The sequence below is a fragment of the Rana temporaria genome, chromosome 6 (genome assembly GCF_905171775.1).
Source record: "Rana temporaria chromosome 6, aRanTem1.1, whole genome shotgun sequence".
In the NCBI taxonomy this organism is placed as follows: Eukaryota; Metazoa; Chordata; class Amphibia; order Anura; family Ranidae; genus Rana; species Rana temporaria.
Window position 1 is genome coordinate 109,970,807 of NC_053494.1, and position 19,352 is coordinate 109,990,158.

General features: G+C 41.6%; 1 protein-coding gene across 1 annotated transcript in view; it reads left to right on the top strand.

Moving 5' to 3' along the window:
- Nucleotides 1-19,352, top strand: part of COL5A2 (collagen type V alpha 2 chain) — a 225,972-nt gene that overhangs the window by 119,793 nt on the left and 86,827 nt on the right. Inside the window, exon 7 of the mRNA XM_040357173.1 lies at nucleotides 17,710-17,808. Within this exon, the coding sequence (XP_040213107.1) occupies nucleotides 17,710-17,808 (99 nt within the window). The remainder of the gene's footprint in view (nucleotides 1-17,709; nucleotides 17,809-19,352) is intronic.

Consider the following 19,352-nt stretch of genomic DNA (forward strand, 5'->3'; position numbering starts at 1 on the left):
ATGACTTCGGTGCGTTGCAGTTAAATTTGAGCCCATTCAAAGTGAATGGGCTCAAAATGCACTGCACTGAATAATGCGTGAATTGCACAGGAATACAATGCTATTCCTGTGTGATTTATAGGCAATTCATAGTGTGAACCAGGGCTAAATTCTAGTACAGATGTATTAGGTATCTGCACACCTGAGTCAATTTAAGCACAGTCAGAATTTTTAGGCTCTGATAAAGGGGAAGTGCATTTGGCCCCCAAAACATGTTGGCTGTATTCTGCAATCAATCAATTTCATCATTAAATTACCTTGGACTCTTGAACATTTATTCGGTGCTCCCGGTGCTCCCGGTGCTCCCATTGTATTCTATGGCCCAGATTCTCAGAGGACTTACGACGGTGTAGCGCCATGTACGCCGTCGTAAGTCCGAATCCAAACCGTCGTATCTATGCACCTGATTCTTAGAATCAGTTACGCATAGATTTCTTTTACATCCGACTGGCGTAAGTCTCTTACGCCGTCGGAGCCTAACTGCATTTTTACGCTGGCCGCTAGGGGCATGTAAGCTGATTTACGTGTCGAAATATGTAAATCAGCTAGATACGCGAATTCCCGAACGTACGCGCGGCCGACGCAGTAAAGATACGCCGTTTACGTTAGGCTTTTCCCGGCGTAATGTTGCCCCTGCTATATGAGGCATTACTGCGGCGTACCAATGTTAAGTATGGCCGTCGTTCCCGCGTCGAAATTTGAAAAAGTTACGTCGTTTGCGTAAGTCGTCCGTTAATAGGGCTGGACGTCATTTACGTTCACGTCGAAACCAATGACGTCCTTGCGGCGTACTTTGGAGCAATGCACACTGGGAAATTCCACGGACGGCGCATGCGCCGTTCGGGAAAAACGTCAATCACGTCGGGTCACGGTACATTTACATAAAACACACCCCCCTGATCCAAATTTGAATTAGGCGGGCTTACGCCGGCCGATTTACGCTACGCCGCCGCAACTTACGGAGCAAGTACTTTGAGAATACAGCACTTGCCTGTGTAAGTTGCAGAGGCGTAACGTAAATCAGATATGTTATGCCCGCACAATTTTACACGGATGTACGAGGATCTGGCCCAATGTGTGTGTGTATTCTCAACTCGGGATCCTTTCCCTTTTTGCTGAGGTTGGTCCTTGTTTTGTGGAGTGCTAGCCTCAGTGACAGTTTTAGTGTCCCTTATGAAGCTTATTTACTAAGGCAAAGCTGTAAATAAACAAAAATCTGGAGGTTGACTTCATGCATCAGTAATCCTCGATTCACAGTGCCTTGTTTTCGCTACATTAGTGTGTGTTGCGATAAAATGATTTAGGCATGCACCCTACTGTTAATTCACAGAATGCTAAGTGTTTCCTGTAAGGTAGCTGCTTATCAGTGAATGTTATCTCTGAATAAATACATAAATAAATAAATTTTTCATGTGCATTTCCAGACTTGTGGGCATCTAGGTTTATTATTCAAGGTTATAAGCCAATGTTACCTTTCTCTGCTGTACCTGCATATTGTCAGAGCAGCAGATGATATTTTTTTCATAAATAGATACAGCGTAGATTTAGAGCCCTTTCATACCGGTAAAGCACTGCTAGTTTTAGCTGCGCTTTACCGTTGTTTTAGAGTCACTTTTCGGCCGCCAGCGGGGCACTTTTAACCCCTGTTAGTGGCTGAATTGGGTGCCAAAAGATGCTGCATGCAGGACTTTTTTGGACATCCTGACAGCACAGCGCCCCAGTGTGAAAGCACTCTGGCTTTCACACTGGGACTACAGATAAGGCATTTTTTTCAGGTGCTTTACATGCGCTATTTTTAGCGTTAACGCGTCTGAAAATGCCTTTAGTGTGAAAGGGATCTTAATCCCCTTTTTTGAGCTCACTAGGGTTCTCTGTCAGACCTTTAGGAATGTCAAAAAGTCCATTAATCTCTATTGTGTTGTTGACACTAATGGCCCGTACACACGATCAGATCGTCAAACTTTTTTTGCTTAATAGTCGCAAGTATAAATTGAATAGGTTACTAAAGTCACAAATTCTTGTACGACAGAAAAAAAAATCGGAAGTGATGTCATGTGTTGTAATGTATTTGTATTGTATTTTCGGACAACAACTGTACTAACTAAACGAAAATTGTACGATCTGGTATCGTACAAGGAAAATTTCTGTGCTTGTCCGATCTAATAATATCAGATGAATTGTCGTGATCGGCTCTCGAAAGCTCTGTACTAACAATCCGATTATCATACGATTTTTCCTTGGACAACAGTTTTTGTCCGATATTCAGATCGTGTGTACGGGCCATAAGGCAAAATCTGGTACTGCTCTTCATATAAACCAATCAGCTCCCAGGTTGTATTGCCAAAGCTTAATTGAACAAGCTCAAGCTATTAGGAAATGCATCAAAGACTTGCCCCGTTGCAGGGTGTCATCAGAAAATGCTGCAGAGAGCATTATGTAGTCTGCAGGACTGTTGCAGAGAGAACTGCAGCGTAGAATATGAACTGGGAATCTGCACTGCGTAGGTAACTAGAGAACTTTCCAGAATTTACAAATCTGACCTAAAGCTACAAGTAGCTGTAGATTACTGGAGAAACTATCAGAATTTCAGGGTTGAGTTTAATAGCTGACTGAAGAGAATTAAAGGGTCACTAAAGGGAAAACTTTTATTTTTTTGGATAGAGTAAAGATTACTTATAACCTTTGTATTTTTTTTGTCATTTGGGTCCCATTGGGGAGATTTCCATTCACTTCCTGTTGCATAGCAAAAACAGGAGGTGAGAGAAATCACTCCAAAATTTGGGATTTCCTTTTACTTTTACTTCCAATGATATTTGTAAACAGGACATATAGAGAGCGTGAATCTCGAGACAGCAATAAAAAAATTCTCTCTACACTCTATCCAAAAACGTAAAAAAATTGATGACTCTTTAACATTTGTGGCCTGATGAGTCTACCAGCAGCTGTTGATAGTAGAGAAACCTTTCATACAGGTATGTTTAGAAAACAGCAAAGCTAATGAAGACTTCCTGAGGACCTTCCACTTTCCTGAGGACACCAGCAAAAAAGACATGCTGATTGTGGTTGAGGTTATCCTGTACTGGCTAAAGTTTCTTTTGTTGCTTACCATTTTTCCTGTAGGTGGCAGTATTGTTTGGCAGTCTAATGCCCTGTACACACGATCAGAGTTTCAGTCGAAATAAACTCAGACAGGTTTTTCCGACGGAATTACGCTCAAGCTGTATTGCATACACACGGACACACCAAATTCCGACCGTTAAAAACGTGGTGACATACAACACTATGACGAGCCTAGAAAAATTAAGTTCAATGCTCCCGAGCATGCGTCAAATTGTTTCCGAGCATGCATGTTTTTTTCTCAATCGGAGTTCCATACAGACAAACGGAATTTCCGAGAACATGTTCTCTTTCTAACTCAGTCGGAAAGTCCGATGGGGCATACACACGGTCGGAATATCCGATGAAAAAATTCCGTCTGACTTTTTCCATCGGAAATTCCGATCGTGTGTACGAGGCATTAGAATTCCTGCATCCCGCAATGGATGAGAAAGATAATACATATTCGGCAACACACAGATTATTCTTAAATTCGATAATGGATTGCCATATAAGTTGAAAGCAGTATTAAACTGGCCAGATCACTAGGTGAGAACAGAGGGAAAAGCCTAAAAAAAAAAAAAAAAAAAAAAAAACGGAAGCAGCTATCACATCTAATAATTGGTAAGCTGCAAGATTTTACATTTTTGTTTGGTGATTTAATGCCACTTTATATAAAAAAAGACATGGTCACAAATAGATTTCACATCAAGTAGACTCATGCTCTGCGGCTTAAAGTAATTTTACAAATGTACATAATAACATACATAGCTACAAGCATAGTTAGTCAGGTTGAAAAAAAAAACGCAAGTCCATCTAGTTCAACCTATAAAAGGGAAAAAGAAAAAGAATAATATATATAATATTAATTAATATATATAAAATTCCTTCCCAATCCCCCAACAGACAATTGGATATTCCCTGGATCAACTTTACCTATACATGTTAGTATCCATTTTTATATCATCTACATTTAGAAAAGAATCCAGGCATTTTTTAAGAAATCTACTGAGCTGGCCAGAACCAGCTCTTGAGGAAGTCTATTCCACATGTTTACCGCTCTTAGGCCCCATACACACGAGAGGATTTATCCGCAGATACGGTCCAGCGGACCGTATCCGCGGATAAATCCTCTCGAGGATTTCAGAAGATTTCTATGCGATGGCGTGTACACACCATCGCATTGAAATCCGCGCTGAAATCCTCTGGCGATGACGTGTCGCGCCGTCGCGGCTATTATGACGCAACGACGGGCGCGACGCTGTCATATAAGGAATTCCACGCATGCGTCAAATCATTACGACGCGTGCGGGGAATCCCTTTGGACGAATGGATCCGGTAAGTCTGTACAGACGAGCGGATCCATCCGTTGGAATGGATTCCAGCAGATGGATTTGTTGTGCATGTCAGCAAATATCCGATCTGCTGGAATCCATCCCAGAGGAGATTTCTCCGCGGAAACAGATCCGCTGGCGTGTACACACCATAGGATCTATCCGCAGAAACCCATTTGCTGGGATTTATCTGCGGATGGATTCTATCGTGTGTATGGGGCCTTACTGTGAAGAAACCTTTCTGTATTTAGAGATGAAATCTTTTTTCCTCTAGACGTAAAGAGGACCCCCTTGTCCTCTGTGATGACCTTTAAGCGAATAACTCAATACCAAGTTCACTATATGGACCACTTATGTTTTTATATATTTTGATCATATCCCTCCTTAATCTCCTCTTCTCAAGAGAGAATAAATTCAGTTACTCTTATCTTTCCTCATGGCTGAGCTCATCCATGCCTCTTATCAGTTTGGTTGCTCATCTCTGCACTTCCAGTTCCCTGATTATCCTTTTTGTGCCAAAAACTAAATTGCATATTCCAGGTGAGGTCTTACTAATGATTTGTACAGGAGCAAAATTATCTCTCTCTCTCTGGAGTCCATACCTCTTTTAATACAAGAGAGGACTTTGCTTGCTTTGGAAACCGCAGCTTGGCATTGCATACAATTATTGAGCTTATGATCCACCAAAACCCCCAGATCCTTCTCCACCGTTGATTTCCCCAGTTGTGCTTCTCCTAGTATGTATGACGCTTTCCCCGACTTGTTCATTCCCCTACTTGTTCATTCTTCGACTTAGTTGTGGTAGGCGGTACACTTTGGTGGGGGTGGGTCAGCCACGCCCTGTGACCTTTTACCTCTGGGAACACGCCTTCTGACCTTTGACCTTTGGGGGAGGTCCCTGTTCCAATTCCTGAGTCCCTATTTTTAGCCCCTAAGTGCATAACTTTACATTTACAGTATCTACATTAAACCTCATTTGCCACATATTTGCCCAATTAAACAGTGCATTGAGGTTGGCTTGTAAGTTTGAGACCTCCTGTAAGGACGTTATTCCACCGCATAGTTTGGTGTCATCTGTAAAGACAGAAATTGTACTTTTAAACCCAAACCTTATATCAGTTATAAAGATATTAAAAGGCAAGGGTCCCAAAACTGAACCTTGGGGTACACCCAGTGGTGTATTTAGGTTTTGTGCTGCCGTGGGCCTGAGTAAACTTGTGCAACACCTAATTTAAATATGATCCACACCTTCCTGTCAAGGTCACACCCCTTCCTGTTTAAGACCTGCCCTGATATTTTCTACAGGGAAACTAATTCTGAGGGCCTTTGCACTACATACTTATTGGTAGATCTAAAGAAGATTGTACAATCCAATAGTAACCTGGGTGGTGAGCTTAAATCATTCCACGGCTACACCCCTATATTTAGGACCTCTTTTCAGTTAAAAGTCAACAGAACTTTTGAGAAGATATTTTAGCATTTTGGTAGTTATGCCTAAACCCACAATACTTGTCTAAATATCTTTTCTCAGACTCCATTCTAATTAATGACTGCTGAAGCATTTGGCAAATACTTTTGGTCCCTGCAAAGCACCTCCAGCAGCAATGACATAGCTCAATGGCTGAATACACATGTGCGCAGTCAGGGGGCAATGCTGTGTGGCATGGTCAATTTCCAACCACCTCAACCCCTTAGGACATACCCGTATGTCCTTAGGTAGAAGTGGTTATACCATGATGATGCCTGCACCCGCAGTCATCATCCCGGTATCAAACTGTTCAGCCAGCAATGGGCTTTCTTTTAAATGTGATCCAAGCAGCTATAAAGCTGTTTGATCACTTCTACACTTCTATAGGGTGCAGTATTGCCCCCCTTCCTCACCTGCCAATACCAGCTGCCTTTACCAGGCTCTCTCGAACAACTAGGAAGCCCAGTTCCACCTCTGCTCAGTGTTTGTGTACTCTCAGAGGGGAGGCAGGTACATTCATATCTGCCTCCCCTTTGTGATGTAAGAACCTGGAAGCGACAAGGAATTTGTCACTTCTGGTTTCGGTTTGATGTATACAAGCCATTGCCAGCTAAAACATCTGATCAAGCTGATCTCAGTTTGATTAGATGCTTTTAAAGGCGAAGAAGAGATCTGGGGTCTTATAGATCTTTCCATAAAGAGGACCTGTGATGCCTATTGTGATCACAAGAGATGTTGTTCATCCCTTGTAAAAGCAAGGAAGTAAATAACGTTTTAAAAAAAAAGTAATAAAAAAGAAAGAAAAGCACCCTGAATCTATTCTACAGAAATGCATACGTAACTCCCGCACACATATGTAAATGGTGATCGCACCCCACACGTGTGGAATCGCCATGAATGGCAGAACAATAATTCTAACACCAGGCCTTCTGTGTAACTGTAAAATGAACCTGTAAAGACTTTGAAGTAATCACCTATGGAGATTTTTAGAAGAAAGGAGTAACCGCTCAGGTGTAGTAGATGAACCTCCTCACTGGATCCAAAACCAGGGGTGCTGGCAATGCAAATGATAATGCAGGAATACGAAAGAAGGTTTGGACAGCCGCACTCCAAAAAATGTTCCTTTTATTGTAAAAACAAATCACAAAAATAAATGCCACAGCAAAAATAAACAGATGAAAACTGACGCGTTTCACACTGTAACTCAGTGCTTAATCATAGCTGATGATTATGATTAAGCACTGAGTTAAATTGCGAAACGCGTAAAATTTCATCTGTTTTTTTGCTGTGCAATGTATTTTTGTGATTTGTTTTTACAATAAAGAGAAAATTTTTTGGAGTGCGGCTGTACAAACCTTCTTTCGTATTCCTGCATTATGGAGATTTTTAGGTACTGTAGGTCCACGGATGTAGGCAATTCCAAAGTGTGACATGTTAGGTATCTATTTACTTGGCAAAACATCATATTTTACCATATGTGTTTGCGTGCACTAAAATGCATTAGGTGTATGTTTTACGAAAAAAATTGCATTGTAAAAATGGCTGCACAAATATCGTAAATATTCAGGGCCATCTTTAATGTTGATTGGACCCTGGGCAAATTTTTTTCTGGGGCCCCCCAATGTAATTTTGCTCTCCACCTGCTCTGAGACATACAATAAATATCAGCTAGACTTAAAATCAGTTTACTATATCAGAACAGGCAGTGATTGCGATTGGTTGCCAGAGGTTACAGCATATCATTACCACTTACTGACTGAATGTTAGAGGTTACAGCTCACATTACGGCTCACTGATTAGTTGCTAGAGGTTACAGCACATTATTTATTTTTGTTGATTGGTTGCTAGAGATTACTGTACAGTAATACTGCTCACTGATTGGTTGCTAGAGGTTACAGCACATCATCTCTTCACTTCAGAGGGGCATGATATACATATGAATGTCGCCTTTATTTACATAAGTCATATGACTGGTTTCTAGAGGTTACAGCACACATTACGGCTCACTGATTAGTTGCTAGAGGTTACAGCACACAATACGGCTCACTGATTAGTGGCTAGAGGTTACAGCACGTGATTTCTTCTTGTTGATTGGTTGCTAGAGATTACTGTACAGTAATACTGCTCACTGATTGGTTGCTAGAGGTTACAACACATCATCTCTTCACTGCAGAGGGGCATGATATACATATTAATGTCACCTTTATTTACATAAGAATGCCACCGGCCTCAGCTATTTACATATGAATGCCGTCACTATTTACATATGAATGCTCCCATTATTTACATATGAATGGCGGTTATTTACATGTAAACACAGGGTCTGCAGGTGGGTCATCTGTACACAAGAATAGGGCAGAGCTGGGCAGCATTTGTAGCAGCACTTCACACTGAGATATCAGGACGCAGCACAGAACTAAAACTTCAACGGACAAGGGAATTGAAACTGGGATAGTTGGCAAATATGAGGTAGCTGCTTTGGGCCCCACAACAATGACAGGGCCCAGGGCAGCTCCCCCTTTTGCCCTGCCTTAAAGATGGCCCTGTAAATATTGAGTACATTTTTTTTTTTTAGCAACTTCCATCTTAGTCGTCATGATCTCTACTTTAAAAAAATATAATGTTTGGGGGTTCGAATAAATTTTAGAGTAAAAAATGCTGACTTTTTACATGTAAAACAGAAATTGTGAATCCAGCAGACAAAATAAGTTGAGAGATAGATAGATAGATAGATAGATAGATAGATAGATAGATAGATAGATAGATAGATAGATAGATAGATAGATAGATAGATAGATAGATTATTGAAGTGATATACTGTATTGTTTAAAGTGTAAAGCTGACCAATGATGGTGTTCCTGCTATTGAGAGCTATCAAGGCTTGATACTGTATGTGTATACATCTGCTAAAGAATGCTCAAAGCTTTAGAAAATAACCTACAGGCATGGCTATAGAATAAGTGACTACAGCAGGTTTTAGCCGTTTGCATTTGCTTCCAATCAACACTGGATGTCAGTGCAGCTTCACACAACTAGTGAAAATTTATGAGCCCTTGAAAGAACATTTGACAGAAATAGTTTGACGATACTTTGATGCTAGGACTGAAATCTGTTTCTCTGTATTAATTGTAGATTATCATATAAGTCATTGTCAGAGCAATGATAATGACAGATAAACTAATATAAAGAATTGTATCATTAGCAACTTAATTTTTGTTTTTCTTGTTTTTTTTCCACCCATTAATGTAGTTTTAAAATAAGACTTGTGTCTGGGTACAAAGTTACTCATAATGGTACTGCTATTACAAATAGAAAATTATGTTTTATTTTAAAAGTGAAATACCAGAATTTATTTAGCTTTTGTTGCACTATTTGGTGTAGCGTTTTAAAACTTCTAAGGCCTCGTACACAAGATAGGTTAACCATAGGACAACGGTCTGATGGACCGTTTTCATCAGTCCAAACCGATTGTGTGTAGGCCCCATAGGTTATTTAACCTTAGGTTAAAAAAAAGCCAACTTGCTTTAAAATTAACCTATGGATTCCTAACCGATGGGAAAAAAAACGATCGTTAGTAGGCACGTCCATCGGTTAAAAATCCATGCATGCTCAGAATCAAGTCGACGCATGCATGGAAGCATTTAACTTCGTTTTTTTCAGCATGTCGTTGTGTTTTACATCACCGCGTTCTGATCGTTTTTTTAACTGATGGTGTGTAGGCATGACGGACCATCAATCAGCTTCCTAGGTTAACCTATGACAACGGTCCTTCAGACCATTGTCCTCTGGTTAACCTATTGTGTGTACAAGGCCTTATGCCGCGTTCACACGGTCGTTTTTCAGGATGAAAAAAAAAACAACGTTTTTCAGCATGTCCAAAAAACGAAGTTTTTCCAACTTTATCATTAAAAACGATGTTGCCCACACACCATCGTTTTTGAAAAATGATGAACAAAGCGCGGTGACAAACAACACGTACGACGGCACTATGAAGGGGAAGTTCTATTCGCCTTTGGACTGCTTTTAGCTGATTCTTTGTTAGTAAAAGACGATTCGCGCTTTTTTGTCTGTTACAGCGTGATGAACGTGCTTACTCCATTATAAATGGTAGTTTTACCAGAACGAGCGCTCCTGTCTCATATCTCGCTTCTGGGCATGCGCAGGTTTAAAACGCCGTTTTAGCCCACACACGATCATTTTTTACAAACCAAAAAACGACATTTTAAAAAACAACGTATTTTTTTTTGTCATTTTTCAGAAGCCGAAAAACTATGTGAAGCCCACACACGATCATTTTAAATGACGGTTTTAAAAACGTTGTTTTTTTTTTCATGCCGAAAAATACCGTGTTTACGCGGCATAAGTGTTTTGATAGGTCATTATTTCATACAGGATTTAAAATGTCCCAGGCTGCCGTTTGTCCATATGGAACACAGCATTTGAAAATAATACATATAAATACAATATGAGATGTGCTTATTGCATTGAAATTGTGGTATTCAGACCTCTGGCCTGTAGTGGTCACTATTAGAAATGAGCTGGTGTTAGTTCTGAATAGATTTTGGTCCAAGCCCAGAAATCAGCTTTAATTTCTGGACCAATGAGCCTGTAGGCAGGTGCAGTTTATTTCCTTTACTGCAGGTAGCGCTCAACCACAGCAGCTCTGCAGCTAGAGAGAAAATCAGGAGGGACCTAATTCCTCTATGGTTTCCTTTGTCAGTGGGGAAGCGATCCGGTGGGATGCTGTTGCCCCATGTGACTCTGGTAGCCATATTGGGTCAGACAGAGCCTATTTAAGTCCCTGGTTCCTGGGATTGGTGCGCCTTTTGTACATGGGTAGTCCAGGGAATGATACCCTGTCTGTCTGAGATAGTACCACTGATAGGAAAAGGTTCCTGGCGAGGAGGGAAAGCGTAGGGTTGCATCTCCGCTGCAGATCTGCCCGATTAGGCATAAGAGAGATTGGGCAGAAGTTTCTCTCTACAGATACTGTCATTCTGTTTGGAGTCCGCTCTGTTCAGGTTGCTGTAACCATGAGTGCACCTGGTTCGGTAGTCTTCCCAACGGGGTTGTTGTGAACTGTTGCTGCATTGCTTCAATACAAGTTTATTATTACACCTGACTGTGTGAAGTATGGTCACGGCACCACACTGCACCCCACCTACAAGCTGTGGCAGGGAATTCCCTGTCCCACAACTGACGTGCACAAAGAGGCGGGGATGCTTGTGACATCATTAATCTAATATGACCACATAGCCATGTTAGGTCAATAATGTAATGATCAATATTGAGAAAAAACACTCTTTTGTGCTGAAGGGATGTTCATACCTCTGGACTGTAAAGGCTACTGTTTACACATGCTACATGTATAATAATTTCTATACTTTGTACAAGTTAGGCTCAATGTACACGGGACATTTTAAAACCTCTCTTGAACGATTTAACTTGACAGATAGTAACTGACCTTTAAAAAACATCTGTTTTGCAGCGTTTAGAGGCGGGTTTTTTTAAATAGTCAAAAATGTATCTTCAAAAAAAACTTCTAAACTCAACTGCCTAGAAACGACTGCAAACGACCCTGGCCCGGATTCAGATAGAGATACGACGGCGTATCTCCTGATACGCAGTCGTATCTCTGAGTTCCGTCCGTCGTATCTATGCGCCTGATTCATAGAATCAGGTTCCGCATAGATCTCCCTAAGATCTGACAGGTGTAAGTGACTTACACCGTCGGATCTTAGGCTGCAATTCCAGGGCGGCCGCTAGGTGGCGTTTGTTTTTTTGTACGCGACAAATATGCAAATTAGGAGTTCAGTCGATTCAGAAACGAATGACCGCCCGGCGCATTTTTTTTACGTTGTTTGCGTTCGGCTTTTTCCGGCGTATAGTTACCCCTGCTATATGCGGCGTATCCTATGTTAAGTATGGCCGTCGTTCCCGGGTTGAATTTAGAATTTTTGACATTGTTTGCGTAAGTCGTTTGCGAATACGGATGGACGTAATTTACGTTCACGTCGAAACCAATGACGTCCTAGCGACGTCATTTGGAGCAATGCATGCTGGAAAATTTAGCTGGCGGCGCATGCGCAGTTCCATCGGCGCGGGGACGCGCCTGATTTAAATGTTACACACCCCCTAGCCGCGGAATTTGAATTTGAATTTCTAAATAAAGCACTTGCCTCAAAAACTTGCGCCGGCGGATCGTAAATCAGATAGGTTACGCGGATCTAAAGATCTGCTAACTATCTGAATCTAGCCCCCTGTGTACATGTACTGATAAGATAACATAGAGGAGAGTTTAGGGGCTGCTGAACGTCCATTTACCAGCAGCAGCTTACATTAAGTCTTAGTCCCTGTTCCTGTTATTTTGGGTCAGCGTCCACCCTTTTTTCAAGACTAGATACTATAAATATACAACAATATATTTACTAGACAATTGTTTGGAGCCTTAGAAAGTTTTGTTTTTTGTTGGAAAATAAAAAGGAACATTATCATTAAGTACACGGAAACATGTAGTTAATACATTCATAATTACAGTGGTTCCCAATTTAGATTGGCTAGCTATCTAGTGGAGTCATGGCATTTGACCTCATGGCAGGTAGTGACATATTTAAAAAAACCTTTAGGCCCCACATGACATGAAAGGAATGGAAAAATATACTTGGGTCTCAGTAAAAAATAATAAAATCAAGATAAACAAATTAAGAAAAATGTATTGGTATGGAAACATAAATATAAATTACATAAAAATAATATTGCAGTTATTAAGAATCATAAACGGCAGTATTATTAATCTCAGTTTGCAATGACCAGAAAGAAAAAGTATTATATATTAGCAGGAACTCAGGGTGATCCATAATTTGTCAATTTCACAGCATCAGAAAAATGCTGTTTCAAAGGACCCGTACACACGGCCGAGGAACTCGACGTGCCAAACACATCGAGTTCCTCGGCCAGTTCAGCCCTGAAGCCGCCGAGGAGCTCGGCGGGCCGAGAGCTCCCATAGAACAACGAGAAAATAGAGAACATGTTCTCTATTTTCTCGACGAGTTCCTCGGCGGCTCCATCGGGCCGAAAGTGTACACACGACAGAGTTTCTCGGCAGAATCCGGCTCTGACCGAGTTTCTCGCCGAATTCTGCCGAGAAACTCTGTCATGTGTACGGGGCCTCAGCCTAGTTGCTCTAGCCCTGATGCTGTGCAACCTTCGACCTGAAGGGATGAGGAAAGCAGGATGGTAATAGTCTCCCATAATATTAAGGGTCATGTTTCTACACCAGCTGTTGTAAATATTATTGATGATGGACAGATTACTCCAAATTATCTTCTGGGAAGATTTTAACTTCTGCTGCAGTGCCTATTTATCCACCCGAAGAGCCATTACCATACCAAACAACAATGCAAGAAGAAATATCTCCACCACACATCAATAAAATGATATAAGGACTGAAGTACCAAGCCCAGTATAATTTATTCTCCTCAAAAAGCATATCTGTTGATAGGCCTTCATCACTATGCTGCTCAAATATTTGAAGCAAAGGACCATCTTCACTCCTGGCGTAGAGAAAATGGGGACACTCCTGGCGTAGAGAAAATGGGGACACTCCTGGCGTAGAGAAAATGGGGAGTAGTGCTGGTCTTCCTAAAGCCCATAATAATTTCCTTCATCTTCTTTGTTAAAGCGTTTTTTAACCCCCAAAAAAATAAATATATTGATTCTGGTCCCTTAAAGCAGATAACATAGCACAGCGCTTGTGCTATGTAATCTGCCCCCCTCTAAACTGTAACCCCCCCCCCCCCTAAACCTACCACTTGCTGTATGACCTCTCTAATCAGACCACGATAACCAGGGCAGCTCTGCTCTGATCACCGTGGTCAAAGTGCCTCCCTCTGTGATATGCTGCTGTCCTATCTGCTCTCCCCCTTCAAACCCTCCTTGTCAGCACCCTCTGTCTGTCTCTCTATGGCGCAACCCCGCCCCCCGCCTCTATTGTTTTAATAGTAAACCATGAATTTTGTCACTGCCAGCCTCTCTATTAGAGGCTGGTATAGCACACTATGTATGTTTTATTTTAAAACAAGCGTTCTAAATACTGTATATCAGCGGTGTTCAGGCTGGTCACGTGACTCGCGGATGCTTTACAGCTCTGATGGGTGTCTTCTGCGGAGGAGACAAGCGGCCAAGTGATCTCCCTCTGATGTCAGAGGGAGATCACGACCCTTCTCACAGAAGACATCTATCAGAGCTGGAAAGTGGCAATGAGTGATGAGGCTTGAAGACAGCTGATATACAGTATTTAGAACACTATTTTTAAATACAACATACACAGTGTGCTATGCCAGCCTTTAATAGACATAAATATATGCCTTAACAAACACTTTAATGAAGATATTGTGAACTTACACCAGACTTCCAGAATCTCCACGTCTTGTCTCTACATGGATGAGTCACTATCTTCACAATATGATGGCACAGCTACATAGCTGAGCAATTATAGGTCAACAAAATAAATAATTATTGTGAACTCTAAGGCCCCTTTCAGACTGGGGCGGGAGCCGCGGTGGCGGTATAACGCCGCTAAAAATAGCGGCGCTATACCGCCGGGATTGCCATGGGAATCAGCCGCTAGCGGTGCGGTATTAACGCCCTCTAGTGGCCGATAAAGGGTTAATACCACCCGCAATGCGCCTCTATAGAGGCGCATTGCGGACGGTATTGCCGCGGTTTCCCATTGTTTTCAATGGGAAGGAGCGGTGAAGGAGTGGTATACATGCCGCTCCTCTCACTGCTCCAAAGATGCTGCTGACAGGAGATTTGTTTTGTCTCCCGCCAGCGCATCGCCTGAGGCCCCATACACACGAGAGGATTTATCCGCAGATACGGTCCAGCGGACCGTATCCGCGGATAAATCCTCTCGAGGGTTTCAGAAGATTTCTATGCGATGGCGTGTACACACCATCGCATTGAAATCCGCGCTGAAATCCTCTGCCGATGACGTGTCGCGCCGTCGCCGCTATTATGACGCGGCGACGGGCGCGACGCTGTCATATAAGGAATTCCACGCATGCGTCAAATCATTACGACGCGTGCGGGGAATCCCTTTGGACGGATGGATCCGGTAAGTCTGTACAGACGAGCGGATCCATCCGTTGGAATGGATTCCAGCAGATGGATTTGTTGAGCATGTCAGCAAATATCCATCTGCTGGAAATCCATCCCAGGGGAGATTTATCCGCGGATAAATATCCGACGGAGTGTACACACCATAGAATCTATCCGCAGAAACCCATTTGATGGGATTTATCTGCGGATAGATTCTATGGTGTGTATGGGGCCTCAGTGTGAAAGCCCTCGGGCTTTCACATTGAGTCTGCAGTGAAGGAGTTTTTCAGGCGGGATAGCAGCGCTATTTTTAGCGTTGTACCGCCTGAAAAACTGCTCAATGTGAACGGGGTCTAACAGACTGGGTAGTTATTTGTTAAAATTGTACAGTGTCTGCACAAAATTGAGCTAATTCCAAGTAGTGTCAGTTTATCTATCAGGGTTTGTTGAATAATAGTATTAAAGGTGGAACTAAAAGCCCAAAAAATTGATAACAGATCTTTGAAGAGGCAGCGACAAGTGTAAAAGTTGTGGACCTGGAGAAATATACACTACTGTTCAAATTTTTAAGTAGGTATCTTTGGGATTGATAAAGTAATCTGAATCTGAAAAATGCTGTAAATTAAGAATGCTTTTAAAAATAGAAGTGTTACTAGTTTATTTCTTATCAATTATTAAAATAGAAAGTAAATGAACAGAAGAGAAAACCAAATCCAGTCAAAATTTGGTGTGACCACTAGATATGTGCATTCCCGTTCGTACAAATGTTATTTTCGTACGAAAATGTTAATTTTCGTACCCGCAGAATAATGTGTACATACGAAAAAATGTAAGCACCAAAATACGAAAATGACGGGATTACGAATGAGTCGCATAGCGAACAACCGCAAATACGAACGAACGATCCGACGAAAATACGACAAAAACGAAAACGGCAAAAGAACGAATATGACTTCTATAACAAAAGACTTGCATTCTGTATTTTGTTTGAATCCTTGTTCTGTTCGTATTTTGATTTTCAGTCGTATGTTCATATGACATCTAACAAAAGATTTTCATTCTGTATTTTGTTTGAATCCTTTTTCTGTTTGTATGTTCATATGACATCTTATAACAAAAGATTTGTATTCTGTATTCTGAATTCCTTTTTTCTGTTCGTAATTTGGTTTCAAAATACAGAATGCAAATCTTTTGTTATAAGATGTCATTTTCGTTTTTTTGAATGGGCAGTGAGTGTAGTTAGTTAGTGAAGCAGCTTCTCTTTTGTGCTGAGTAGTACAGTAAAGCCAAATAAACTTTTCTGTGGATTTTCGTCTGAAGGGAGATCAGTTGGCCAGACTTTTGAACCTGGAACCCAAAAATGGTTTTCTGATGGAGTTTAAAAAAAAACGAACGGACGTTCGGTAAAACGGTCGTTTTTATGTTTGTTGGTAAAAAAGTCTGACCAAGTGTATGGGGCTTAACAATAGTTAATATGGATGAGCCGCATTTTGAAAGTGCCGCGAATCCCGCGATATATTTACGAAAGTACAAAATGACGAAAATTCACGAAAATTATTGTCTAACAAGTAACGAACATGAATTAAACAGAATAACGAACCATCCCGCATGTACGAAAAGAAAACGGTAACCAAAATACGAAACGATCGGAATACGAAAAAAATCGCGTCGTACGAAAAACGAACGGGAACAAACAGGAAAACGGGCGTCTTACGAAAAACGAATGGGAACGAACCTACGGAACGATACGAAAAACAAACGGGAACGAACCTACGGAACGATACGAAACGGAACAAAAAAAATTGAAAACATTTTCTGTGCACATGTCTAGTGACCACCCTTTGTGTTCAAAACAGCATCAATTCTTCTACACTTACAAAAACTGTTTTAAAGGAACTCGGCAGCTAGGTTTTTCCGAACACCTTGGAGAACTAACCACTCATCTTCTGTGGCTGTAGGCTGCCTCCGATCCTTCCATCTTTTCATGTAATCCCAGACAGACTCGATGATGTTGAGATCAGGGCTCTGTGGGGGCCAAACCATCACTTACAGGACTCCTTGATCTTCTTTATGCTAAAGAGGTTTTTAATTACATTGGCTGCATGTTTAGGGTTGTTGTCCTGCTGCAAAATAAATGTGGGGCCAATCTCACGCCTCCCTGATGGTTTGACATGATGGATAAATATCTGTCTGTATTTCTCAGCATTAAAGACATCATTGATCCTGACCAACCCTCTGAAACCATTTGCAGAAAAACAGCCCTAAACTTGCAAGGAACCTCCATCATGCTGCAGACACCCATTTTTATACCACTCTCCAGCCTTTCGGTGAACAAACTACCTCCTGCCACAGCCAAATGTTGACTCATCAGTCTAGAGCTTTTTTACAACCCAGTTCATAAGTTTTGTGTCCCAGAAAGGAAAACCCCCTACAGAGTTTCTTATACGATACATATACTTGGTAAACTCTTTATTTCTCCAGTAAAAAAAAGTATTCATTGTGGGAGTCTAAGTAAATTTTGCAAAAATGTGTCAAAGTATGAAACATGAGTATGCAATAATGTGTCTGGTTGCAAATGGATAGATAGCTTTTTCAGGTACTAGAATATTTATGGAATTCTTTATTGCCCTCTGACTGTCATATTAAAATTTTGCCTTTTGTTTCCCAAAGGGTTATCGGGGTCCTGCTGGAATTGATGGAGAACCTGGTATTCCTGGACAGCCTGGTGACCCTGGACCACCTGGACACCCCTCCATTCCAGGAACTCATGTAGGTGAACTTTACAGATTGATAAAGTAATACAAAATAAATGAAACATGTGAAACATTTTCAGGAAATTGATGTGTGATGCTGGGAGTTGAGTTCTCCATACTTACATGCAAATCAAGCTGTTCAGCAAAAGTGACCAGGGGTTTGGAGATCCTGCAGCACTAAAGGTTTTCAGCATCCCTGGCAGGCTTTGTTCCAAGTCATTTCATTGTCACTTTTACTGGACAGCTCGGTCTGCATACAGATTTGGAGACTAATTTAATTTATAGCATAATGTAATTAAAAATGAAATAAAGTGGTTATAAAACCTGTTTTTATCGTAATGCATTCCTTGCATTAAGGTAAAACATTTTTATGTAGTGGTATCCCCCCAAACCCCCCCCCTTACTCTTACCCGAGCCCTCATTCGATCCAGCGCTGTGCACGTCTGCAGCTCTTCTCTCCTTTCACTTCCTGGTCTCTTGGGCTTTGCTGAGACAGTGGGAGCCATTGGCTCCTGCTGTTACCAATCAAAGCCAGTAATGAGGGAGTGGAGGACAGGGCTGAGCTCCGCTGTCTGTGTCAATAGATGCAGACCGCGTGGCTCCGGAGCGAGCCTGCTTGGGTTCCCACATAGGAAATGGCTTTCTATGGGGGCACTTGGCGGTGGGGGAAGCAAAAGCGCCAATTCCAATGCACAGAGCAAATAAGTAGAAATGTGTTTGCATTTTCTTTTTTTCAATTTACATTTGCAATCACTTTAACATGCTGAATATCATAAATTAAGAATATGAAAACTTAAGAACCAAATTATGATATATTGCAACTTACCAGTCCTTATATGTGGTGACTACGTAAATTTTTTTCATGCTAACTACAATCTCTGCAATTACAGGGGTAAGATTCACTACGCCGCTGTAACTTACTTTGTTTTGTTTCGAATCCTCAACGAATTTGCGCCGTAAGTTTTGGCGGCGTAGTGTATGTCTTGCGGCGTAAGGGCGCGGAATTCAAATGGATGTAATGGGGGCGTGTTTTATGTAAATACGTCATGACCCGACGTAAACAACGTTTTATTTGAACTGCGCATGCACCATCCCTAGGGGATCCCAGTGCGCATGCTCGAAATTTAACCGGAACAAGCCAATGCTTACGACGGTGACGTCATTCTACGCAAATTCCTATTCGCGAACGACTTACGCAAACGACGTAAAAAATTCTAAATTGTATGCGGGAACGACGGCCATACTTAACATTGAGTACGCCACAATATAGCACCTTTAACTATACGCCGGAAAAAGCCGAACGAAAACGATGTAATAAAATGCGCCGGGCCGACGTATGTTCGTGGATCGCCGTAACTAGCTAATTTGCATACTCAACGCGGATTTCGACGGGAACGCCACCTAGCGGCAGCCAAAAAATTACAGCTTAGATCCGACGGCGTACTAAGACGTACGCCTGTCGGATCGATCCCAGATGCCGTCGTATGTTGTTTTGTGGATACAAAACAAAGATACGATGCAAGAAATTTAAAATTACGCCGGCGTATCAGTAGATACGCC